This window comes from Opisthorchis viverrini (assembly GCF_000715545.1).
Source record: "Opisthorchis viverrini unplaced genomic scaffold opera_v5_150, whole genome shotgun sequence".
NCBI classification, from domain to species: domain Eukaryota; kingdom Metazoa; phylum Platyhelminthes; class Trematoda; order Opisthorchiida; family Opisthorchiidae; genus Opisthorchis; species Opisthorchis viverrini.
Window position 1 is genome coordinate 847910 of NW_008751806.1, and position 27324 is coordinate 875233.

Consider the following 27324-nt stretch of genomic DNA (forward strand, 5'->3'; position numbering starts at 1 on the left):
CGGTCCGTATCCTACCCAACTCAAAGAAGGCGAAGAAAGCCTGATGACCCATCTGACATATCTAGTTGATGTGATAGGGAGTGAAGAGAAAATGCTTGCAGAATGGGGCAAATTGACGGTCATCCCAGCCTCCAAAAACGGTATGCGAAAACTGTGTGAAAACCATGTTGGCACTGAACTGGGAGCTGTGACATCGAAGTTGCTCTCTAAACTTATCCTTCGAAGGTTGACTGAACACAGGTAGAGGCAGATCCGTGAAGACGAAGCTGGGTTCCGTCCTGTAACAGGATGCATCGACCACATTTTCACCCCTCGACAGATTCTGGAACGGCTACATTAGCGACCAACAACGGTGATCTGTCTTGACTTCGAATCTGCCTTTGACCCTGTCAACTGTCAGGCACTGTGATAGTGTCTGTGGAGCCAAGCTGTCTCCTGAAAATCCTTGACCCTCCTTGGGGCGCTATACCCTGATTCCTGAGGATGTGTGAAGGTCTACGGGAAGCTCTCGCCTGAGTTCACTACATGAAGTGGGTCCTGTTCAAACTCGTTACTGATACTATCATGGGGGACTCGCTAACAACCTCTAATGCCTGTGGGATCGCTCACATATATCGAGGACGCAGACGAAATTGTAATGCAGATGATATAAAATAATCCAAATAGTCCTTACTCATGGTTTGGTGCGTGCTCCACACGTACGAAGTGTAAAGTGCTCCTGCAGGACCGGGTGGTCTGGAACCCTAAAGTCATGCCAGTTCAGCCGACCTTGGTAGCTGTATCAGCCACAGTGGTGCAGCTAGAAATGATACCTCCACCCGGGTTGGGAAGGTCACATCAGTTTTCGTGAGCCTGCGTTATTTGTGGTGTAGGCGTGACATCAGTATGCCCGTCAAGGGTCGAGCTTACAACGCTGCGGTGCGCTCCATATTACTATACGGATCATAAACTTGGCCGCTGCGCATCGCGGACGTCAAAAGACTCAGCATTTGCGTATCAGTGTCTTCGGAACATTACCCGAGTCTGGTGAGAACACCGGATCAGCAATGCTGTCAAATGGCTTTTAGAAGAAATAGTTCGCCAACGATAGGTAAGTTGATCACACTCCATAAGTTGCGCTGGCTTGGCCGCGTGCTCCGTATGTCAATTGACCGGCCTCCTCGAGCAGCCCTTCTCTCACAACAACGTGAAGGGTGGAAACAAGTCAGGGGAGGTCAAACACTCACTTGGCAGTGAAATATGAAACCATTACCAGCAAACGCAGATGCGCTGGTCATTGACATCTCCCTGGCTGGAGACCCGAAACGGGACACACCATAAATTATCAGAAATGGCCAACTCGCGCCCTCAATGGTGCTCGTGCATCGAAGACAGTTTCAGTGAACGACAGACAAAGAGGAATAATTCGAGGAGAACTTACCCACCACTGCCAACAGAGGGTAGCACCAATTCTCGCAGATTATTCGCATCACAAATTTCCAAACATTTCTCAATTACTCTTGTCAGTCGTACAACGGACTGATGAGTATCGGAACTGTTGTAGTTGGGAGAGTTGCAGTGTAGAACGTACGGGCAACCGAGGCCCATAGCGTGGGTTAACCGAACTGAAGACAGGGAAGTGAATTGTAAATGGATGACAAACAGACAGACAGGGAGAGGGGGGGAAATAGCTTGAGATATACAAGAAACAAACAATGGTCTGAGGTAGATTACCAGTCAGTGCTTGCTACCCGCAAAATCCGAAACCATTATCATACAAGAAGTAAACTAGTGATGAGAATTAGGGCTGAACTACCGTGGAGAAAGACCCTAGTGTGAAAAGAGAGGGGAGGGATGGAGACTTATTCAAAAAATATATCCTATGCTTTTAGAGGAAACATCTTTCGTGACCGCTGAGGTAAACACACTACAGCATCGTTTTTATTGTGAGGTGGTTTTGGAATTTTGGTGAAGATTTCGTCCTGCAAGTGAATCTAATCCATACTGAAAAGCCGAGAAGCTCGTTGTACAGAAGTGAACATCTTACGAAACTCCAGAGAGTCTCGAATCCGCGACCTGTCGGCTACAGTTTTGAACGCTTAACCGTTCGGGTACCTTAATGGTTCAGCTGTAGCACCCGTTCGGTGCTTAGCTGCCATTCAACTCGAAAACACCATGAAAGTGGGGATAATGTCCACGCCAAAACAAAAGTAACTGGAAAACAAGGGTTGAAATAGAACCACGGACCTTCCGGTCAGTAGTTTGACGCCCCAGCCGCTGGGCTATTCCGCGTCCCGGCGAACTGTGAAACCCAAAGGTTAGGTTGCATCCTCTTGAGAACGACAAGGAAATGGGCCCGTGACTTTGTTTGCAAGTGACTCAACCCGGCTTGGCCAACCAAAACGATATTCTTAGATTGAAATGATGGAGAAAGGTGGATACTATAGTTAGCCGGATAGTAATTTACACGAAAACGAAAGGGATAACTCTTGATCATTCTTGCGACATTCAGTTTGGGAAAATCAAAACCTTCAGGATACTCCTACCAGTCGCATTCCACCAAGCAGATGGATAAGGCTATCAGCATTTTGTCACTTTTCGTACTTTCCACACAGATAAGTACAAGCTTTTCTGGCAATAAACGCGCTAAAAAAATGTAAGAATCTCCAGCACTGATTTCAAGGACAACCACAACACAACTGTCATCACAGATGTCGGCAGTGTGGCTCACCTTCGGCTAAGTTTCTATCGAAGATCGCCACACTGCCTGTTGATTTTTCTACGGCAAAATTTTAAGAGCACTCGTGATTCTTTGTAACAATCGAAGAACCATAGGATGCATGCTGTATGTTGATTTCGGTGGGAACACGGGACCAGCAATGCTGAAGTTCGTCGAATGGTATTCGGGAAAAATAGCTAACCCTCGATAGATGAACTGATCACACTGCTTGGGTTGCGCTGGCTTGGCCACGTGCTGCGTATGCCAGTCGACCGAATTCCTCGAAGGGCTCTTTTCGCACAACCACGTGAAGGGGAGAAGAGAGCCAGAGGCGGTCGAATAATGATTTGGCAGCGAAGCATAACAGCCATTTCCAGCAAACTCAGCTGCACTGGTCACTGCTATCTTCCTGAATGGGGATCCCGAGACGGGCCATATCAATGGTTAGAGACATTGTCAGACATGGCCCAGTCGCGCCCTCAATGGCGCTCACGCATCCAAGCTATTGCCTCCAATGCATAGCTCCCTTCCCAATCTCCCCACCTACAGTGCTGTATTTACGCACCGATTTATCGTCCCCAGCCTCCAATGCGCAGCTACATACCCCACTTCCCCGAATCATCGGCGAACGAAATTGTGGCAATTACAACCACTGTTCGACAAGTACGCGGGTATTATAGCTGACAACGATGTTGCTGGTTCCGGGTCACAAAATTTCAGCTCTCTTGGGTCTCTACCCATGCAAAAGGTCAAAGCTGATCAAAACGGTCACGTTTTGTCATAGGGATGTAAAAGAATTCGCTACTTTATTCAATAGAGAGCGAGATGAAGCGTTATCAGGAAACACAAATGCCAAGGTGAAATCAACGTTCCAGAAAGTGGAAGCCAACGGGCAACAGGAACTAACCAAATCACCAATTGAATGCAAGGAACACAAACTACCGAACAACACAACTCGAAACGAACCAAATGGTTCCCAGAAAGGTTTAATCCTGCCAGCCAATCATGGCAGTAGGTAGCAGCCAGTCTTCGACGAATACATAGGGAGGAATCAACCACCGAACCGCCAACTGATGATGTCATCTAGATTGGTGAAGAAACATTCGAAAGCTCATTTCCGAGCTCGGTGAATAGATCAGCGGCAATCTGATCAACAATCATAAAAAAATATCCGTTACCAAGTACACTAAAATCACGCAACGGAAGTTATCGACGAGACAACAGGATAACGCTGCACCACATGGGTGTGTAATGTAGGTGGCTTACCATATTAACGTCCACGAATTTCGATATAATATCATGACAGATCTCTCACTTCACGAGGAACAGTGTAGCTGTGACGTGGTGAACAACCCACCCTAAATTCCAGTAAAAGAACTGTGGATCCGAGAAACACACTCATTAGCAAATCAATTTGGTTCTTACGAAAAACTCAAATGAATCCCTCGTTTACGGAAACTCGGGGACTGCGCCTACTTGATGAGCCACAAGAAAAGCAAAACCGGTCGTAGGCTGTCGAAGAGCTTTCAGCAACCTTGTGAGTAGCTTCCTTTATGAAAATATACTGCGATATCTCGAATACCGTGCCAACTGAAACATGAGGCAGTCTGTGTGCAGCAGGTTCAGTTGTAGAATATTATAAACGAGAGATTCAGTTGTCTCTTGTGAAACCAAATTGATTTGCGAAAACGAGTGCGTTTCTTGAAAACGGTCCAATTTGAGTTCAAGGAGAACATGAGGCTGACAGAAACTCGACGGCTGCGCCTACCTGATGAGCCCAAGAAGGGCGAAACCGTTAGTGGGCTGTCGAAGAGTTTTCAGCAACCTTGTGAGTAGTTTCCTTTATGAAAACTATGAAATCCATTCTTTGGATGTCCCAACAGGAATGTAACGAAGGGGTGGTAGGAAAAATCGAACATGGCATAGAGATCATTACGACGGAGTTGTTTTACGGTAAGTTTTTGTATAGCGGCAGACCAGTGGCCAACCATGGGTCTGTGTAAAGCTTCAATGTCAAAATAACGGACGACAGACGGCATTTCAACTGCTTGAATAGCTACTGCGACTCTCGAAGATAAACGACTTCAGAACAACACAATGGCTACTGGAACCAAATATTGTCATTCAAGAGTGAACCGCGTTGCTGTGAACCAAAGACAAGAACGGACTACAGAATACAAGACAAGAGTAGGATATAATGCAAAAAGAAGCAAAACAGGTGGAAATAACTTGGCTCACCACCATCAGGCTCAAGTGGACCGTGTTGATCGTAACTCTCCTGAGCAATTGAAGCCAAACCACGTCCACCAACTCGTAGGAGGGAGCTACCTGTAAACAGTCGAACGAGGGAGAAAAAGTGGAGGAAACACAACTCAGTACACAAGCATTCAGTGTCTTCTCATAAGATGGGGACACCGGAGGCACTCCATTGGCTCTGTAGACTGATTAGCATCCCAGGAAAACAAACACAACAAGTCGTTTGTCCGGTGGTCAACCCCTCAATCTAAGTGCTTGTGCCGGTCATCACACAGCATTTTCAAATTTGGGACTAGCTGTGAGTCCTCGCCCCAAAGCTGAACTTGCAATGGTCAAGAATTCAGTTCTCACGCGCTCTCCTTAGTTTGTTTGACCGCAATAATGCTCATTTACGAGGTTAAATAGAATGACATACAAAAAATTCTTTAACCTATTTTACACAATGCTGCAGTTTCGTCCAACAGTGGGAAGATGGAACGAAACCTCTGACACGTTTGACCACAGAGCAACGAGAAAGACTATGTCGGTTCTTGAAACACAGTGGTAGATATCCAGACGCGTACTGACCTCGCGCTTTAAAGTGCGAAGTCGAGTTCAGCCTGTGCAAAAGTTTGAAATGGCTCAGGGGTTAAAGCGCGAACTTACTGACCAGAAGATTCGTGGTTTGAACGAAACCATGGCATCTCGACTGATCCTGGATAACCTGGCGGAATCTCAGTCCCCGTAATTCTTTTGGATGACATGGCAGCTGGACACCGAAAGAGTGTTACACCTGACTGATTACTTTTTAATACGCTAGCAATCCGAAAAGTGTCGCAAACCTGCTGCGTCCCAAATGAGAACAATCAGCAGTGTGCATCCCACAAATTTCGGCTACACGGATGAACAGATAGCCTCGAAAAAAATGAATAAATAACCCTGACACCCTTTCCGTTTCTAACTGCCACACCGCCAGAAGTAAACACGATCGCTGAGATACTGCCAGATTGCCCTAGACTAAACAGAAGTTGTCCAGATGCTGAGGTTGGCTTCGAACCACAGACCTCCCGGTTAGTAAGTTCTCACCTTAAGAGTTGAGCAATCTCGGAACTACACTGTGACAAATCCCAGAGTGATGTTGGTGAACGAAGACGGTAGCGAAGCACTCACCAACTTGTCCGGAGAAACTCATGGAACTGTCTGTGGGATGCACAACAACATCTCCCCGAGCATTCGTAACACTCCCCCGAACAACGCACAGAGTGGTCTGTTTGGCGATAATTCTTTGAGACAAAATAGAGACAGGTGCGACCGAAGGCTTCGGCGCATTCTGAGGAGAAATTTATAAAGGATAGTACACCGACATACAGAGCTATTGGTTCGTTTTGTTTTCCCCATATTTGTTTTGGATAGCTGTAGAATACAGAGAAGAACTGAGTGAACCTACAGAGCGTCGAGAGGGCAGTGAGTGTGACGAACGCGACGTCGATGGTTTTCCCGAGAGCATCGCCTTATTGAAGCGAGGAACTACACCACTGAATGGTAGTACGATAGAGCTGAATCCCTAAAAAGGCACTGAATCGCTTCATAGAGTGACTGAACCTTCTGTAGTTCTTCATCATTGGCGATGGCCAACATGATGTTGCGTGGGGTCAGCAGCTTGCGCTTTGCTTTAATCGTCAGATCTCCGGCAAGTTCGGTAACTTCACCTGCAGATAAATGTGCCATTATTAACCTGTATGCACAAGAACCATACGTGTTAGATACTCCATCACAGCAGTAAGGTAAACACTAGCGGTTATTGAAATGCGGCGTCGTCGGAATGAATAATGCCGTTTCATGTAACGCCAGATACGTGCAACCGGGAATGTCAGTCCAGATCTCTCTGCTTTCGACCTCGTCATTGTGTTGTCTATTGGCTAGAAGATGAACAAAGAAGCTGCCACTTGGGGTTGAGGAAACCGCCATAGTTAAAATACACGTTGGCATGATATGGAAAAAACGCACTTTTTGATGGATAAATGAGCGATGCCATTAACATTCGAGTAAAGGCAAAATATAGTGCTACTCTCAACATAAACTGACATTGAAAAGTAATTTGTACACATACAAAACCCTAGTCGAACACCCCAACGTTCTGTTGCTCCCTTGCAGTCATTCCGTAAAACATATGCTAAACAGGGCAATTCGATCAGACCACAGTCACGAGGGTATGTCTAACTGCAGCGTGTGTCATGTAGTCTAATAAACATACAGCTGCATTCGATCCATAACAGTCACACCCATATGTCTATCCTTTCCAAATCCCTCGTGGTAGAAAGATAACCCTGAGACAAGGAGCATTGTTCGACTTGCTGACCTAAACCTCTAAGTTGGGATGCATGCGTTCGTTCGATAAGTAAGCTCTCATCATTTCTCTCTCTCTCTCATTTCACTGAAATCCAAGCTCTCATCATTTCTTTCTCTCTCTCTCTCATTTCACTGAAATCATCCAGTTGTAACACGCTTCGGTGCCAATCTGCCATGAAACTCAAAGGAAGAACAAAGTGTGAGATGCTGCTAGGCTAACCAAGCCTAGAGCGTCATCGAAAGCACATCAGCGTTCCACACAGTTCTTTCGCCGCAATACGATCACAATTTATTTTAAAACCTTGTTTCGAAGAAAAGAATAGAAGTGGATAGGAAAGGTATTCAGCGCTAATCTACCACAATCATTCTGAACTGCTTAAACATCCAGATATTACGGATGGAAGCTGCAAAAAAGAACGCCAGTAGTGTCGAGTTGTACTATATCTTGCAAAGCCTTCAGCCATGCACAAAGGGTGAGGGCCACACAGAACCCATCTTGAAGGCGTGTTGCACCGAAAAAAGCGACATTTCTCACAATCTATTTCGTATGTCTTTGCCAGGTCAAGGAATGACCATTTATCTGTTTGCGCTACCTCGAGGTGAGCACGGAGAACAGCACTTTTCGGCATGTACAATACGTGGCCCAAACACTGAAGCTTTTGCTACTAGACACGTTCTTCGATTGAAGTCCCCGTTGCACAACGAAACACTCGTTTTCTAATTGTCCCGTTGCGTACTCGTCAACACCAGTCTACATCAGCTGTGGTTCTGAGACAACGGCTGTCGAAGATTTGAAGACATTTCAGTTCTGCTGCCCGAGCAAGCCGTCTCCGAATTGGGCAAAACGCTTCACAACATCGAGTGCTTCTCACCGGATTGTATGTACTGTATTTAGTGAATGCATACCCAGAAGCATGACTTTACACTTTGTGGGTGGGAAGTGCATGCCAGTCAGTAATTCTGCCACCGAGGAATATTTGTTTGACAGCACATTGCGTCTTAGCCACCGAGGAATATTTGTTTGACAGCACATTGTGTACGGAAGCTTTTCCAGAGACCCCCATACATCTCCGAACGACCGAAAGTCTGATAATACAAATAACATTATACTCACACGCTTCTGATATATTCTCTTGGGTTTTCCCACTTCAAATCAGGCGGAGATAACAGTAGTCCCGCATGATAATAAGATAATCGTCCAGCTGCGGCACTTTTTCGGTGCCTAGTCGACAGGGGAGAGATGGCTCAGTTGTTAGAGCGCAAACCTACTGAGGGTCCGTGACTCGAACCCGACCTTTGCACCTCGACCTTCCCTATCAAGGTTTGGCAAACCTGGTAGTATCCCAACCATCTTGCTTCCTTCGGGTGGCATGGCAGCTAGGCACCGAAAGGGTGCTACAGCTAAACAGAAGTCGAGATGCAGAAGTCGGGTTCAAACCACGAACCTCTCGGCAGTAAATATGCGCTCTAAACAATGAGCCATCTCGTCTCGACATGGAAGCCACATGGCCCAACCGCGTCAGCTCGCAATGTTGGATGCATTCTTTGAATGAAGTACCGTCTACTCCTGAACAAATTCGTTGGTGCTAGGCGACTCCAGCTATAAGTTCCGAGGTGCCAATGGTCAGAGAACTGATGACGTTTCAGATCCTCCACCCGAAGTGGTTATGTTTTGCGGCTGTACATAAATACAGTCCGCAGTGTGATCTAATGTATGCGTTCTTTGAGATCCTTTTGACGCCAAAAGTGGTGGAAGCTGGCAAAAGCAATTCTGGCCTTCGTTATTCATGCGTTCAATCGGTCTGTCACATTACCATCAGAGCTAATATAACTTATGATACGTGTAAGACGTTCCACCCTTTCGGGTAGCACTCTTTTGTTGCCTACCTGCCATGTCACCGGACGGAGGCGCGAAAGCTGGTATACTGCCGAGTTGCCCAAGCCTAAACAGGAGCAGCTGAGATGTTGGCGCCTTAACCACTGAGTTACCTCAAGCACAAGGTGTGCCGAAACTTACAGCGTCAATCGTTAAATCCATAGAGAAACGTTAGAAAACTTACGTCCTGCCGCAGGACCTTGCATTTTGCGGACACGAAGCACAAACCTAAGTACTAGGTGACTTTTGTCAACTTTACTGGTGTTATTTGCGCTTTCCGCTTTCCTTTAAAAGTGAGGAGAATGTCGTCCGCCCATTATTTGACCCTGGAAAGGGAAAACAGAAGCGACTCCGGGCGACTGCAGGGTATCAACATAAGTGCGCCGAAACGAATGACAGTTATTGATCCGCATCAAAGGTAACTGATGACGATGTAATCAATTTCGGTCCGTGTCTGGAGGACATCAAGTGACTTCGCTTATTTCGAAAAGTTCGCATACAACTGAAGCGGTTATTCGCACCTGTTGACTGAACACACTCTAACAAGTCTTCAACGCGTTAAGTCTGTCCACTTGTGCATTCAAGTCTCCGGCAACCATGACGATATCTGAGCTTTCGGCAGTCAATGAGTCGTAAAAAACCTATCCTGGATGTTGTCAGAGCTAATCGGTTAGGGTATATGCAGATACGACTAACAGACAATGATGGTTTTCCCACTTGTGAGACTAATTCACGGACGCTGCAAAACTAACTGCACAAAGGCGACTATCAAAGGGCATCCGATCAAGCAAGGATCCTCTAGTCCGTTGAATTAAGGCTATACCGACACGTGCATATCATGCTGTAATGGTCTCTGGATCACCAGAATCATCATCAGAGACAGAAACATCTGTGCTGACACTGATGCCTCACTGTCGTACAACCAAAATCTATCAAATTATATTTAAAACCATAAAATAACAAAACAAAGGGTGGAGGGGACCTGGTGATGACTTATCGCAAGAATTTCGAGGTGCTTACACATTAAAGGGCTCAGTCAGACAATCTGGAAAGAAACTGACAACACGAACTCAACTGACATCAGCGAGTCGCTATTAGTTGCCACGTTTGCAGCCAAGTGCAGGAGTGGTCACGGGGACCTCTTCATGAAAGGCGTACTGCACCAACAACCCCTTACGTATTCGTAATCTTTCACACCTTTCTTTCAAGTCCAATTCGCGGTTTCCGCAGTTCTGAGGGAAGTACAGAGAACAACACTCGTCTCGGTCGATGTTTTTTCGTAGGACATGGCTAATTCACCGTAGTTGATCGGCTAGATGTTTTCCGCCATTGTAGTGCCTACTGCACAACCTCCTTACGAATTCGTTAAAGTCATCCCACAACAGTAACACTTCTGAGGCATCGGTGGTCCAAAACCTGAAGACGCCTCATGCCCGCAGACATGTTTCGTAACTATACAACACAGCCCTGGCCGCAGCATGGTAAACGCGACACTTGAGACCCACTGATATGCCGTTTCGACGCCACATGTGACACAACTTAACAAACGTGATTAATGCCTTTGGAATTCGTACGCTGACTTCATCAGACGCATTTCCGTCAGAGTTAACACAACTACTGAGGTGCGTAAAATTCTCCGAAACTCCAGAAGATTCCCCTTGAATTGTACGGGGTATGTTCAGAAAATGCAAGTCATGAAGCATGTCGTTGCACTTTGAGGATACTAGATGAATGCCGAAAGATGGTATGATAGTGATAAGCTTATTCAACAGAACTTGGGCAGTGTTTCAACTTCAAATAGGGCGAAGTCGTCTGCGCACTTCGGATCGACAGGGTTCTCATCAGCAACAATTTGAACACTGGGGTTTTGAAGACCTGACAGAGTTCCATTAATCTGTTCATCAATGAAAAAAGTTGAACAAGAATGGAAACAGTTACCACCCTCGTCGGACACCACATTTCGTCGGGAAGGTTTTGCAGAGCCCACCATAAACTCTCACACGCCCGGAAGTGTGTGAATATAGGGAACAGGCCGACGAAGAATCAGTGACACTAGGAGCCTTGTTAAAACGGGATTCGAACTAACACACATGTGGTTACCACGCTCACTGCGAGTACCTTTTTCGAGAAAGGGCACTACTATCGATCCTCCCAGTTAGCTGGAACGATCTCTTTCTTCCAGATACACACAAATAGGCTAGACAGGCATTGACTGGTGAATTCGCCGTTGTCCTTGAACAGAGTAGATGGAAGGTCATCAGGGCCATGGGCATAATGACGCTTGGGGAAGGTTCCATGTTAAAGGCGGGCAGTCCGGATTGGAAGTAGCAGGTGCCCAAGTGAACTCTTGTTCGAAGTACTGGTCCGAGCAGTCCAGATGTGTCTCTTTGCTGGATAACATAGAACCACTCTGATCCCTGATGGTTTCGCTGACAAGAGACTTCCGAAGATCAGCCCAGCGAATCAAATGGAACAGCGTGTGCACGCTTCCGATACTTGCACCTCTTTTATTTTTTCGATCTCTTGGGACCACGAAACTTCGCGGTCAGCACGGACACTCAGTTTTATCTGACGTCGGATGGTACGTCGTGTTGAGTTGTGGTTGCGGCCAGTAAGAACCCGTCGCTGGGCCTCCAGTAAAGCCGCGGTCCTACCGGATATCCAATGTTTCGATGTTGACTGGGTTTCACCGCAAACGGAAGTTACGGCTCTGAGTAACATTTAGTATCCGTTCCCAGTGGTCGTTAATATTCGACATAGGACCAACCGACAGGCTTTCAAGGAGCCGGTTCTAAAGGTTTCGTTTTATTTATCGGTCCACCTGAACTGCGAGAAGCACGATGTCATCCACCTACTCTTAGTCAGCGAGCTCTTCTCCGAGAAGCGGCTCGACTCCCGAGTCTGTAAAGGATTCAGACGATTCCTCTATAATCACTTCGACTACAAAGTTGAAAACAAAGCAGCCTTGTCTTACCTCAATTTTTGTAGTAAACACGAAATTCTCCGGAAGAGCTTACATTAACGGCTGTTGGGATTCAGGTAACGGAGAATCTAAATGATCTTGAAAATGCCTTTGTTACTTAGGTAGGACCATAACAGAGCCATTAAGGTTGACATGGTCAAAGGCTGCTTTCGGATTCGCGGTAACTGTTAATCATCCATAAGTATGGTGATTTTCAAGTTGTCGGAAGGCAAGAACAGGGTTAATGCATTCATGATCTGACCTGAATCCTGCCTGGTGTTTGCCTATCTGCTGTTCTAGTTCGCTTCTCAGTCATCCTGGGTCTGCGCCGAATTTTGGGGAAATAGCAGTGAGACAGGTACCTTCGTGGCCTCTGCACTCCGTTCTGATGTTTGTTTGAAAATGGAAACAACCGTTGAAAGCTGCTATTCCTCTGCCACCATATCCACATACAGCAGGCCGAAAGCATAAACCCACGCACAGGCGCTGTTCTACCGCCCAGACATTGCCGTTCACATATAACCGGATCATATGATTTGATGCTTTTCGGGAAACTCGTTGTTTATCAGTTTCCTCTAAAGTTGTGCAGCTGAATTTTCAATACACAGCGGCAGTTTATGTCATTAGCGTCATTAAGGCAGCAGGTTAACTGAACTTATCTTCAGTGTTGTGTCCAAGGTTGTAAATGATGGCGTGTGGATGACGAACCACATTTTCCTTGGTTGGATTCGTTTGCTGCGGACTTCTCTACACGTCTTTCAAAAGAGGTGAAATGAAATTCAGCCAGTTAAAATTGTAGGGGCTTTTTAGGTTTGTAATACTTGTGAACTGCTATTTTCCTGCTCAATATCACCTCTTTTCTCGCCGTCCATATTGATCACATTATTGCACGAAGTGTGCTTTATTGAAATACACAACAAGCCCCTGTTTCTTGGACCCAACGGGACTTTGTGCTTTCCGCTGATTGAATTTCTGCGACTGGCTGTTGAATAACATTGGGTAGTACTGATTCCCAACATGAACAAAAATTTTAGCGGCAAAATCACTGGACATATCCATTTACGTCAGTGGATTAATACTGTGACTACCGGAAGTTTGAAATACCAGGAAAGTAGAACATCCTCTCCCCTGTGTGGTGGCTCAACGGGATACAGACCTGTGGAATTTCCTTATGTGAACTACGAGTCAGGATTTCCTTGGATTTTCCTCCATGTGGCATTGTACCTGACTTACATTAGTATTTCGTCCTGTTCATTACAAACTCCTTATGGTCGTTAACCACAACATAATTGGTGATCCCGCCTTATTTTGCTTTGTTTTATTCTTCCGGTTGTTCAGGACTTCCTCGGGCCTACATGCACTTATTTAGTCCGGTACCTCATTTGACCAGTCATGTCTAATGAAGACGAACTCAAAACTGACTTACGTGAAAATTCAGTCCACGTCAAACTCCCAACATATGGAGCCAATAACCCTAAAGTGTGGTTCATTCAAACAGAATGCAACTTTCACTTCCACCACATTACGTCACTACAGACCATGTTTCCCAATGAAATTGCCGCGGAGTTTATTGACGTAATTGATCCCATGCTAGTATTGAATTCCTAAAACACTCTTTAGACAGCCATAATTAATTAGTAAGGAGGTCCTGGAGATCTACTCAGCCGTTAGACATTTTGGACACACCCTCAAGGGAAGAAATTTCACTACTTACACTGACCACAAAACCTCTCGCTTTCACCTTGAGATCACCTTTAGACAAAACCCATCCGTAGAGAACCGGCATCTGGATATCATGCCCCAGATACAACCGACTCATGCAATATCGCAGGTTCCATCGTGTTTGCTGACGTCCCTTCTCCCATAGAGGTAAACAACATCACAGCAACATTTATCGATCTACTAGCCACTGTCTCCAACCAGCAGACGGAACTTGAATTTTCGGATTTTTCTATGCTTATGTCGTTCAAACACATCAAATTTCCGCTTCTCAACTTCGACAGCATTATCGTTTGTGACGTATCCACAGGAAACCCAAGGCACTTTGTTCCTGAAAATATGGATGCCTTGTATTTGACCGCTTAAACGCACTCTTATATATGTTGAAATGCAACGGAAAAGGTTCGTCCATTTGCAGACCGTGGTTACACAGCATTATGCGCGCATCAGTTTCGTAACACCCCTGTATCCAACGATGACTAGGCGCCACTGGACACTGAGTGTGATTCACGATCAAAAAAGCTACGACCAGGGGAGGGGACATATGCCCCGATATCGGGGCCTCTTTCGACTTCCAACGGACGCGGCAATGGCCAATAGCTCAGGCTGTGAGTGATTGGTTCAAACAGGGGCAAAGGCCAGGCATCCCAGGCGGGATCTGATTGGTTAAGAATACGAACTGAGAGAGCCATAAGTTATGATGGTCGAGTTGTTGTATGGGCCTAGCAGTTCTTTTACGAACCATTTGCCAGTAGTCTTAGGGAGCATTTTTTCATTCGTCTGTTTTGGTTTAACCAGAACTTTTCAGCGTGAGAACACAGAATCGCAGTTATTGGGTATTTGTGTTTGATCGTAAGTTCAGCGGGGACAACCCCGTGAAAAAGTTTAGTTCGTACACCAACTAACCAAAATGAAAAATATTATTGTCTGACAAGCCTGCAAAACCTAACTCCAAAAAGTTTTTCAATTGCGTATCCGCTGTATTTCAGAAAAGGAAACGGGTAAGTAGTTACCAGTCAAACCTCGCTGAACTAAGGCACAATTGAGTATCACATTTCATCAGAACCACCGAGGGGTGGGAGGAGAAGAAAGGGATCAGTTAACTTCAGATTGTTACATTGTAAAGAAATTTCAGGTCAACAACCATATTCGCAGAAGGTCTCCAGGCGCGATGCGTCATTCTTTTATCTCGAGTATACAATTTTATTGGGGTTGTTCGACGTAGTCCCCGTTAGGAATAACGAAATCTATGCAAGTAATACGGTGGAATTATAAAAAATGGGTTCTTTTAAGACTGGGTTTTTGTGATGGGGTGAGAAAGGCATGTGCATTAAGGTATCCAGACTGCCAATTCAGATTGTTCCATGTTGACCACGCGTGCGAATTTCAGGTAAATTCAGTTAAAAGTATAAAATATACCGACAGTAATTGGCCCGTGTCATGTTATGCATCAGCACTGTTGTATTCCTCATATATGAAGGAAGGTCGAGGATATTCGGTTGAAGTTATGGAGATATCTAGCATGGACTGCTCCAGAATGCATCAACCTACCTTGAGCAATACGTCATCAATTGTGGGAGGCCTGTTTTGCCGCCAGCTCAGTGAATAAGGATGAGGTGCGCATCTCTCAAGCAGAAAGAATAACCCATTAACAGAGTAACAAAACTGCATCAAGCATAAATGTTTGCTGCTCAATAATTTTGGATGCATTTCAGGCAGCCCCAAGCTGCCGCAGAAGTTGACTGTGAAATCTCTGGCAACTGCGGTCATCAGACTATGAGCAGTTTATATCTGGTAGGCAGTAGGAACAGACAGACGAGGGCGGTAGACGATGTATTGAAAAATATTAAAAGCTGTTTATATGGACGGCCGGGTAAACAAACGACATGATCTAAACAAAACGTACAGTCGATAATAGCACAGTCGAGAAGAGTATAAAAATAGTAAGTGAAGCGGCAGGTATTTGTGGAAACTATAGCAAGTAAGTATCAAATGATGTGCAAACGCACAGTCAGTCAGTGTAAGTTAGGAGTACACAGTGCTAATGAGGCAGAAAACAACCACCTTGTTCCGTAGGTGGGAAATGTCTTCAGCTGACGGCGCAATACAGCAGCTTCTGTCGCTTGAAAACTTCGTGTATGTCTAAATTCCTAGTTTAGAGTTGATGAAAGCGTAGCATGAAGAACTGTGTGACGATTAATTTTCGTGTCTTAGTTGTTCCGTGCTTGCTAGGCGGACTCTTTCGGTTGCTTTAGGTCTCATTCTATTTCCTTCTCATTTCCCCCTTTTTCGAGCTTGAAACTTCTTCAGTAGCGGATTCAAACGCGCGGTATTATCGTTATTCATTTATTCTGGCTGTTTTCGATTTACACCCACATGGTCGTCCAAATGAATCAAACTTACTTGTTTAGCGCAGGTCGAGCAGCCTTGGGAAATGCGCACTCCTGCCCGATTGCCGAAAACTTGACGTCCGCCACGCGACGGTTCAAAACAAATTCAGTTAAAAGTATAAAATATACCGACAGTAATTGGCCCGTGTCATGTTATGCATCAGCACTGTTATATTCCTCATATATGAAGGAAGGTCGAGGATATTCGGTTGAAGTTATGGAGATATCTAGCATGGACTGCTCCAGAATGCATCAACCTACCTTGAGCAATACGTCATCAATTGTGGGAGGCCTGTTTTGCCGCCAGCTCAGTGAATAAGGATGAGGTGCGCATCTCTCAAGCAGAAAGAATAACCCATTAACAGAGTAACAAAACTGCATCAAGCATAAATGTTTGCTGCTCAATAATATTGGATGCATTTCAGGCAGCCCCAAGCTGCCGCAGAAGTTGACTGTGAAATCTCTGGCAACTGCGGTCATCAGACTATGAGCAGTTTATATCTGGTAGGCAGTAGGAACAGACAGACGAGGGCGGTAGACGATGTATTGAAAAATATTAAAAGCTGTTTATATGGACGGCCGGGTAAACAAACGACATGATCTAAACAAAACGTACAGTCGATAATAGCACAGTCGAGAAGAGTATAAAAATAGTAAGTGAAGCGGCAGGTATTTGTGGAAACGATAGCAAGTAAGTATCAAATGATGTGCAAACGCACAGTCAGTCAGTGTAAGTTAGGAGTACACAGTGCTAATGAGGCAGAAAACAACCACCTTGTTCCGTAGGTGGGAAATGTCTTCAGCTGACGGCGCAATACAGCAGCTTCTGTCGCTTGAAAACTTCGTGTATGTCTAAATTCCTAGTTTAGAGTTGATGAAAGCGTAGCATGAAGAACTGTGTGACGATTAATTTTCGTATCTTAGTTGTTCCGTGCTTGTTAGGCGGACTCTTTCGGTTGCTACAGGTCTCATTCTATTTCTTTCTCATTTCCCCCTTTTTCGAGCTTGGAACTTCTTCAGTAGCTGATTCAAACGCACGGTATGATCGTCATTCATTTATTCTGGCTGTTTTCGATTTACACCCACATGGTCGTCCAAATGAATCAAACTTACTTGTTTAGCGCAGGTCGAGCAGCCTTGGGAAATGCGCACTCCTGCCCGATTGCCGAAAACTTGACGTCCGCCACGCGACGGTTCAAAACGCAGATATGCCAGTACATTTATGCCGCGGCACTGCCGCATTCATCTTGATAGCAGCCTGCAACCATTTTCTTCCTTCTCTTGACTGTCGTCTCCCGCCCACTCCGGCCTGTAATTTCAGCTACGAACAAATTCTCCACCCGATCCCAACCGAACTTGTAAGCCAATTTCCAAGCTCTGCAAACAGATAAACAACCACCTGACCAAGAACCAGTCAACTAACCCGAGCTACAAATATTTCAACACATGATCAGCACCTTCGATTCTATCGCCCTCCCTGGTCTCCTTGCATTCACTTTTCTGTTGTTGCAGAGTAGGTATAGCATCATATTTCATTGCTCAATCCCATGCTTCCTGAGACTCACTTCTGTGCGTAAATGCCACATCACTGTCTCTTCTAAGTTCTGCGAAAGTGAATTAAGTGCGTTCCCCATCCCGAACGAAAAGACACCTATATAAGGTCTATACACGCCATCGCATTGGGGGCAAATTCCATATTCCCCCACTCACCTCAAGAACACTCGAAAGCACATGGTTCACAATGTCCTTCCAAGGCGTCATGCTTATACAGCATTAGCGTTTCGCCACTGAAGCTCTCAACCCAGATGTCTTCTTCCATATTCCACACCACTGATGCCATGTTTGTTGAGTGCTACCTTCTTGGCCCCATTCAATAAGCGGCCATCTTCTTCAAGTTTTGATGACATGGATACGCTGCATTACCGGTTTCACCCTTCCTTTCACCGGATAAAACATCTAGTGGATACGCGGCATTACCGGTTTGACCCTTCCTTTCACCGGATAAAACATCTAGTAGCTGTATCAAGTGAGTGCATGAACTGGGAACAAAACAACCAGTGTTCCGCAACTTTCATACCTAACTGAATGCATTGGGCAGTCTCAAGCAGTGGCTGAATATGCCCCTCACGGGTATCTGTTATGATGACTTGCAAAAAGGTTCTCGTATAACTGGCAGCCCTCCGATGGTATTGAGGCCTTAATCAGTCAAGAAATTCTAAGACTGGCCTTTGGTTTTGTAAAACCAAAACAGAAGAGGCTGTTGTCAGATGTCCGTGTGGAAGACAGCATCCCAACAACGCACTCTCATTTTCAAACTACATGTGGCAGCCAAAACTGGTTTTCCCATTGATTAGATGAACTGAGGTCTTCTTGTTTTAATGAATTTTTTCATAAGGATTTTGGTAGGAGATTACGTTTTTTGCGGTCGCTCGCCGTCGATATCTGTTTCGTTGTGATGATACCGAAGTTGTGGTGAAATGATCTGCGCTTTATCCCCAGGCTGGCGATTGTACCGCCTTATTTTGTAACTCTTGCGACATCTGCAGAGGAGAATTTGTTGAGGTTTGTTGAATGTGTATTGTTATCCTCGCGATAGTGCCCTTGACTCCAGAAGTAGGATTTCTTGGTGCCTTTCTTCGATTGGCACGCGTAGTTCAAAAAGGAGATAGCCGTAACAGTCGGTGCTGTTGGAGTAGCCTGTCCTAGTTGCATCATATACCCGGAGAAATTACCTTGTGAATTCTAAACGCCAATTACAGCAAAGATAAAGTACTGTTTCACATACAATTTTTACGAAGATTTACTGTAGGGGTGTCGTGTGACGCTTCCGATGCCGTTAGACCTCCATAACCTACAGTTTTCCCCTAAGCTGTGATTGTGCTATGCTGTGATCAACTCAGTTTCAAAATATTCCACACGGTTACGCACCTCGCGTTTTCTGCAATCTTCCGTCTCTATTAGTCTCTCTAAACTCATCCACCTTACAGGGTCTTATTGCGCAGCATGCACTGTAAGCAAATTTTTCATCTCGCACTTTCTGATATTGTTCGCCGTTTTTCCTAACGGATAACTGGTTTCCCTCTCCAGCTTACTCGTCCATTTCTGAATAGGTTTAAGTGCTGCCTCTTATTGCGCAGCATGCGCTACCAGAAAATTTTACATCTCGCACTTTCTGATATTGTTCGCTGTTTTTCCTAACGGATAACTTGTTTCCCTCTTCAGCTTACTCGTCCATTTCTGAATAGGTTTACTGAAGCGATTTATTAATCGTCCAAGGTGGATCGTTTAACACTTATCCTACGCTGAAACGTATTAGTGTTCTCTACTGTTAACAACAAAATCCACTTGATAAGTCAGAAGGCTAGAAAGCGACACTAATAAAATTTGTTTTAAGACACCTTAATTATGTCGAATACAATACCAAAAATGGGAGTGTACAAATGAAGGACTTATCGTTCTGAGCGGAAGTTGCAATAGTTCCACCGAATTGGTTTGGGCGCAGGTGATCGTGTTTCTTTTGGCAGGTTCACTGCTACACGTTCCTAGCAGTCCGCGGTTGTCGTTGAGTCGATCCGGTCTGTGTTCCGACGCGCAAGTGATGCGTGAGGGTGTGTGTGTCTGATTGTGTTCTGTCCTTCTATAAGAGAGTTTGACGTGTGTATAAAACATGAATCGTTCCTATGCGTACTAGACAGGAACTGACTTGTGATCGGTCAAAGTTGCGGGCAGAACGGCGTTTGTCACGTGCTTTGTGTGCTTGTGTTTGAATGTGTTCTGTCCCTATACAGGAAAGTTTGACGTGCGTATAAAGCATGAATCGTTCCGATGTGTACTAGACAGGAACTGACTTGTATAGCAGGTCAGCCGCAGGATCTAGTAGACACGCGTGTACTGAACAAATTACGTAAAGCCGGTTGAGGGGACATGGAAATGTCCGTTACAAATACCCTCCCCCTAACGGAAAAGGAACACAAAAATAAAAACATGGTCACTTGGACGTTCGGTGTGTCAAATTGTGATGAAATAGTTGATGTCAATTTGCGATCTGGCCAGTTGGCCAGTGTACGTGTCTGCCGGAACGGGTGATGTGGTAAGGTTGTGCAGGGCGGTCGCTTGTAGATTTGGGAGACGTGCCTGCAGTGTTATCGATGGGCACTTTGGGTTGTAGACCGTCAGGGACACTTGACTCAAGGGAGTCGAGATAAACAGGTTTCAAGCGACCAATAGAAATGTTTTCCTGCTTGCCATTTAAGTGAACAGTAAAATATTTGTCATTCCGCAAAAGAACACGTAGAGGACCAGCATATGTTGGCCGTAGGGGTGGTTTAACACGATCGGAACGTATAAACACAAATGGACAAGTTGCGAGGTCAGGGGTGGTATAAGACGGTTTGCTTGGTGTTGGTGGTGAAGAATAGCGTAGGAGTGACATGTAGGATTTCAAGTTAGTTACGTAAGTGACCGAGTCGCCAGGAGTACGTGAATCTGAATTGAAAAATTGTCCTGGGATACGGAGAGTCGTTCCGAAGACTAATTCCGCGGGTGAACAATGCGGTGAAGAGCGAAACATTGTAGAAGTATAATGGAAGATTGGTCACACCAGTTCAATGGGTTGTCTTGAGCGCGGAGAGCAGTCTTTAGGTGTCAATGAAAGCGTTCGACTAAACCGTTTGCTTGTGGATGATATGCAGTGGTCCGGATGCGTTTGCATCCAAGTAGTTCCGTCAAACGTTGGAAAAACTGTGATTCGAACTGGCAGCCACGATCCGTGGTTATGAAAGAAGGTACACAAAAATGGAAGTCCATCCGTTGATGAATGCGCGAGCGATGACATCTGCGGAAGTGTCAGGTATTGGGATGGCTTGAGGCCACCGTGTAAAACGATCGACACAAGTGAGGAGATAGGAGAATGAATTGGATATCGGGAGAGGACCGACCGTATCTATGTGGACGTGATCGAATCTACCGTCTGGAGTGGCGAAGGTACCGATGGGTGAATGGGTATGGCGAATCACTGACAAGCTAGGCAAGTTTTTGCCCATGAACGAATGTCTTTGTTCATATTGGGCCATACAAAACGTTGTGAAATGAGTTTGACCGTTGATCGTATACCATGGTGCGAAACGTTGTGCAGAGCGTCGAAAACCTGGCGGCATATTGCTTGTGGGACTACAGGTCTTGCAGTGGGTGTAGAAACATCGCAGTCTATGGTACTTGGTGCTATTTGTAATGACACCGGCTTAACGTGTAATGAAAACGGTTTGTCGCTTGACGGCGAAATAATGGGCTCGTCCCGTTGTAGCTGAGCCATACGTTGCAAGTCGATCGCGGTCGTTGAGTGGATGGAGTCAACTGCCGGACGAGACAACGTGTCTGCCACGATATTATGATGGCCTGATATATGGCGGATGTTGTTGGTGAATTGTGAGATATAGTCAAGTTGACATAATTCACGAGAAGAATATCTGTCAAGTTTGGCCAGTAGAGCGAAAGTTAAAGGTTTGTGATCGGTAAGAATAATAAATTGTCTACCTTCAAGGAAATGACGAAAATGTCAAATAGATGAATAAATAGCAAGTGACTCTCGACAGAAAGTGCTGTGGCGGGATTCTGCAGGTGACAGTTTCCTGGAGAAGAATCCGAGCGGTTGTATTGGACCATGAACCGGCTGTTGTAGGACTGCGCCCGCAGCGATGTTTGATACATCAACAGCAAGTGATAAATGGGCGTCAGGTTATGGATGAAATAGTCTCAAAGAATCAGTCAGCAAAGATTTAACCTGTTCGAAATCTCGTTTAGTGATTCTCCGCTGAGTAGTTGTTCCAGTCTCTTATGTTCTGATAAACTGCAACGTTTAATGAGTGTACTGCGCAGCTGAATGTAGGGTTTAGTGTCATCAGGCGTCTGCAGTATATCGCGCAAGTCTGCTGCTATCTCTGATGGAAGCACCGCTGGAACGTGAAAATACATAGTATATTCTTGAGCGATTCCGCGGAGGGCGAACGGAGCTTGGACTTGGGTGAACCATATGGAAGGATCGTGGTGCCAAAACGGTGGAAGATGGACGGAGACGGTGTTTACGTTGGGTGCGAATGTGATGGGTGTTGGAGGAGTACCGTGATGTGAGGGTGATGACATGGCTACTTAACTCGGGCTCACCAATTATTAGTGTATACCTTGCGTTTCAGAACTCTATCCACTGACCAACCTTTAAGGGTGCTGCATGGCCAACCTCCAGTATTGTCAAGTAAGTTGGTAAGTTGCCCAAAAAGATGCACCGGGATGCTGCTCAGTCTGCTTGCGACAGATTATTGTTGAGTACTTGTTTTTTACAGCTGGGTCGCATATTAATATTAATAAAGCAATTCATCATTTGGTGGGATATCTTCCTCCGATTATCAAGCAAGCTTGAGTGCACGTTTTTGCGACCACTGTTCCATACTCTAAATATAGTACAACTCAACAGAGCAACCCCTTTAGTACTATTTCGTAGCAACTCGTGCCAGTCTAAAGCACACGATTATTTTTTTTCCCCAATGTTGGCCCATATAGGCTAGCTACAGAGAGAATAAACAGTGGCTCTGTTATAGCTCAACTGCGCTATGCGACTTGCAGGATGGGGACCGCGTGATCCCCACTGCGCCTGGTTGGAGACACTACAAGATATGGACGCCAACCGACGTCACTTGCGTTCTTGATGTTAGTATCTATCCAGACTGCCTGAGTGAATGTCTGGAATTGTAGGAAGCTACCAATAAGTACATCCCCAGTCCACATCTATTCTTCTCTCCACAATAAGGTTTCAGGTGAATTGTGGTTCCACGGAAGTGGAGCATCGGTGCTGAACACTGATGTTATGCTGTCGATGATGGTGTTGATGATGATGATGATGATGGTGATGATGGTGAGCTCAAATGCGCAAATCTCATCCGCTGGTCCATCCCTGGTTGCCTACCTGTTCATATGAATCGGCCACGCAGGCACACATTTTTATAACGATAATTGTTTTCAAAAACTCACATCTGCACCCATATCCAGCTTCACGACTGACTATAAGTCTAGCGAACGCACATTTCATATGGTCAGGACAAAAACTGTTGACTATAAGTCTAGGGAACGCTTATTTCATGTGGTCACGACAAAAACTGCTCACCTCGATCGCGCAGCGCCCTTCCTCACCATCTAAACTTGCGTGACAACTATCGATGCTGCAGTAATTAGAAAGTATAATCAATCCTTATCGATTTTTTCGAACGAATCACAATTTTCCTCGATGGTCTCAGTCCCTGAATATTCCCCGGCGATTTCTCACTGCCCTGACAGCCTCAACTAATCCGCACAAGATGTACGTGTATTATCCACGACTTTTTGTATGATGTCGCAATGGCCGAACCATGATTGCTACCCGTGGTAGGCAGTATCCATAGTGTTTTTTCGGGAGAGCCTGTTAAATGCACAAACAAGGCTGTCTAAATTCGCGGAATTAATGCCAAAATCTGGAAGTGGTGGTCAGTCCAACTTACTGTCTTCTTGTTCTGTCCTATACGGTTCCCTGTCATGCGGATAAATGTATGCTTCAAAATTCGGCATTCTCTGCTCCAAACACTCTGCATGGCCGCCGTCCATTCTGCCCGGTCCCCGTCTTGCCTCAACTCGGACCCCTAAATGAATCACAACTTCTAGTGAGTCTGCATCGGGTTTAATCTGTTTTTGTCCATGCCTTTGTCCAGCCCGAATCTAGCGTCCACAGGAACGCGCAGTACTTGTCTAATCCCTGCAAGCTTAACGTTCGTTACGGGGCTGTTTGGAAACCGAAGTTTTCAGTGCGAAACTGGCAGGGCACTTCCATATACCGCTTGATGAAGAACAACTATTTCCCTTGTAATTTTTCCTTCCAAATCGTCTGCTTTCTCAGTTGCTTGCATCGCTGAACAAACTGATAACCTGGCCCGAGCCACCTATAAAACGAAATTTTTCTACTCACTTGAGATATTCGTTTGAATCTAACCATCTGGATGGGCTTCCAGTTTGTGCACCCTACACAGCCAACCATTTTCTGCACAATTTGCTTTCTGTACCATGCGTTAGCAACAACTCATTCTTCGAGGGGACTTTTGTACACGATTTCTGCTCAACAGCAACGCCAGCGTGTCTATACGGTTTCGCTCTACACCGTGATGCTGATATTCAAGCTACCATGTTTCCGTATTTTTAAGTTATCCACTCGATCATCCCAACTTATGCTTTTTGTGACGCTGATCATAAACCCAACTGTAATGACCACGTATCTGCAGCAACGGTTTAAATTATATGTTCAAATTTACTAGCAGGATCACCGCAACACAGCTGTTTCACCATATTTGTTATTTCGGTTCCTCGTTTTCCGCAACCGGTAGCTAACTGATTACATGGCGGGCAGAATGCTTCAGTTTTGCCTTGACTTGCTCTGCATTTGCCCGCCATTTTCAAATATCAACGGCCATCAATTTTGAGTATGACTGATATGATCCTCGGAAGATGGAATAATGCAATAACTCAGTAACCCTATCTCCGATGCCCATTGCGTTTTCATCCCGCCAACTTATGCACAAACATATTCGCGTCTGGCGTTGCTCCGCATCTGCGTAAATGCCTCGTTTTTGCTCAACTGCTTCGTGAGTGTCACACATGCACCAAAGTTTACGCTCGCTAGGTGTAGCTTCCCGGTCCCCGAACTAACCGAAAAACGCCTTCGTCGCATAATGTCAGGCGATTTTAACCGTGGCAGCTAAAACCAATGCACCTATGTAAAACGGTTCACGGCTCACTAGAGAAGCGAACGCAGGACCTTAGGTGAACGTCACTTATCTACACGTTTTAAGTGCCTTATTCGAGTACATATAATCCTGCTTGATGAGAGTTATTCTCAAAGTGGCGCGACTCCGCCTCGAGCTTACTCTGAATTTCACTAAACTGCCGGACGACAACTTTCCGCAGCCATCGAACCCCATCCGTCTGAAGGCTCGCCGCTATTAATAACCGAACACTATGTCAACTGGACAGGTGTTACTCACGGGCTATGGACTAACCGAAGGCGTGCCTTGGTTGGTAGTATTATAAGCCAACCCAGCCTGTGAAACTCAACGCCTCCCGCCTTCCTGCATGACTCCTTGGAACATTCTGTGGTGGAACCGTAAAGACAGTCATACTGCTCTTCATTTTTCTCCAAAGTGGCTGTCTTAAGCTACCGTGCCCATTGACGTACCATACGAGATAAGTTCAGGGATCGATACAGAATTTGGACCACCATCAGCAGGTTATCACGAATTCTAAATCCCTGTTGACACTTTACGGTGTATCTTGAGGCGTTATCATTTTCTGAGCGCTTCCTCGTGCTCATAAATTATCTATAGGCAGACAAACGCGCTGCATACGGCTTGCCACCTATTTTGAGCTTTGAATGGCTGTCGGGAATTAACACGCTGGGTTCACCTGCTGTAACCCAAGTAGTAAACGTACGCTGTTACCAGATACTACAGCTTTGTTCACCGGAAAATAGGAAAGGATAGGAGATATAGCAGAAGCATGGAAAACGGTAGGGTATTCGGTTAGTTCTGTAGGCCGGACAGCCACGCACTGAAGACAGTGTGTTTGGCACGGGAGCACTACGGACTTTGTGACTGAGCCATGTCTGCCAGCGTCATTGAGATGTCTGCAGTTCCTCGTCAAGGGCTGGAGGGCTGTTGATAAGACTGTGTGTGGTTGAGATGTCTCCACTCCCTCGTCAAGGACTGGAGGGCTGTTGATAAGACTGTGTGTGGTGGTTAATGTTTCCATATGCCGCTACCAGGTCATAGGTTGTCCACCTATTTTTCAATTCCGCTGACCACACGGCTCAGAGAACGGCCTCTGCGTGATAAAGTTTTCGCAAGCGGTTTAACCCATGAGGCGAAACTTACCCATCGGGCGAGAGTTCCTCATTCTCACAACTATCTAGCGCACTTCGGCAGTGATAACCCGAGGCTCCCTTTAGGCCCGTTCAATCTTCCAAGAACAAGGTGTATCAAAAGCTGACAGTTTCTTTACGTCTTCTAAGCACAGAGGTCTCCCTTCTGATCCATGAAGAAGCGCGTCTTACTACCACAATTTAAACACTGCTCTTGACTGGTAAGCTGATGTCGCGTCTGTGCCATAGGCGTTGGTATATGGCAAAACTTCCCCTGGCCTTCTCGATTGAAGAAGTAATCTCACCATCATCCAACCCAACGGAAAATGTATACAACTGCCCTGGAAAACACATTTGTCCACCACGTCAACTACCTCGTCCGTAAGCATGAGGTTTTGTACCTGATCCAATCCAGGCTTGTAGAAGCACTTTGCAATACTCAGACGTGAAGTTAATACTAAATTGTGCGCCAAGTTAGTTTACATGGTTTGCATTTTTAAGTGCTCCGTGACAAGGAGGCTCCTCAAAGCGCGAGCGTGTCAGGCGTAGCCCGACTACCTTGGTTTCTGACGCACACGAGTTTTCAGCTCACGCCAACGGAATTTTAAGAGGAGCGGTGAGGGGGACTGCAATGACGGGTCAGTTCTCGAGGTGAACCTCCCAAATCCGTGTTCGCGTCGAGAAAAACACGAATAGTACACAACCAGCATTTACGCTAGAAACCAACCCAAAAACACATGTACAGCGCGTCATTTATGGAATGTATGCGGCAACAGCATTCCGGAAATTCTGACGCCTGGGTGTGCCATGGGCAGCCGGAATCTGGCAGATACGAAATCATGATAGAATGTTAGGTCCACGAATTCGACCAATCAGAGCTCCAGTTTCCGCGGGACGGCAAACGACCCGACATTTTCGCCATTCGCAAGCGACCTAGGTCTGTTGCCCGTTGCTGCGCCCAGCTGCAAGCGACGAAGCGATATCACTGGGAGTGGTGCCTACCGCCTCCTTGAAGCTTGTTGACGTTGCTCCGAATTCTGAGGTTCGATCGCAGTTGCCTGCGTGAACATGATGCGCTCTCGGATTGACCTGCGACGGAGTAGCCGATGGAGTTTCGCCGGTAGTGCCGAGAACGAAAGTGTTCTGAAGCATCTCTAGGATCCGCGCACT

At 45.8% G+C, this 27324-nt stretch overlaps 1 protein-coding gene across 1 annotated transcript; it reads left to right on the forward strand.

The window, feature by feature from the left end:
* Positions 1-5570: 5570 nt before the first annotated feature.
* On the forward strand, positions 5571-27220 carry T265_06891 (hypothetical protein; the record flags this gene model as incomplete). The annotated part of the gene is made up of 3 exons (XM_009172279.1): positions 5571-5677; positions 17356-17587; positions 27092-27220. The coding sequence occupies 3 exons, from the start codon at positions 5571-5573 to the stop codon at positions 27218-27220; spliced, it is 468 nt and encodes a 155-aa protein (XP_009170543.1).
* Positions 27221-27324: the final 104 nt, after the last annotated feature.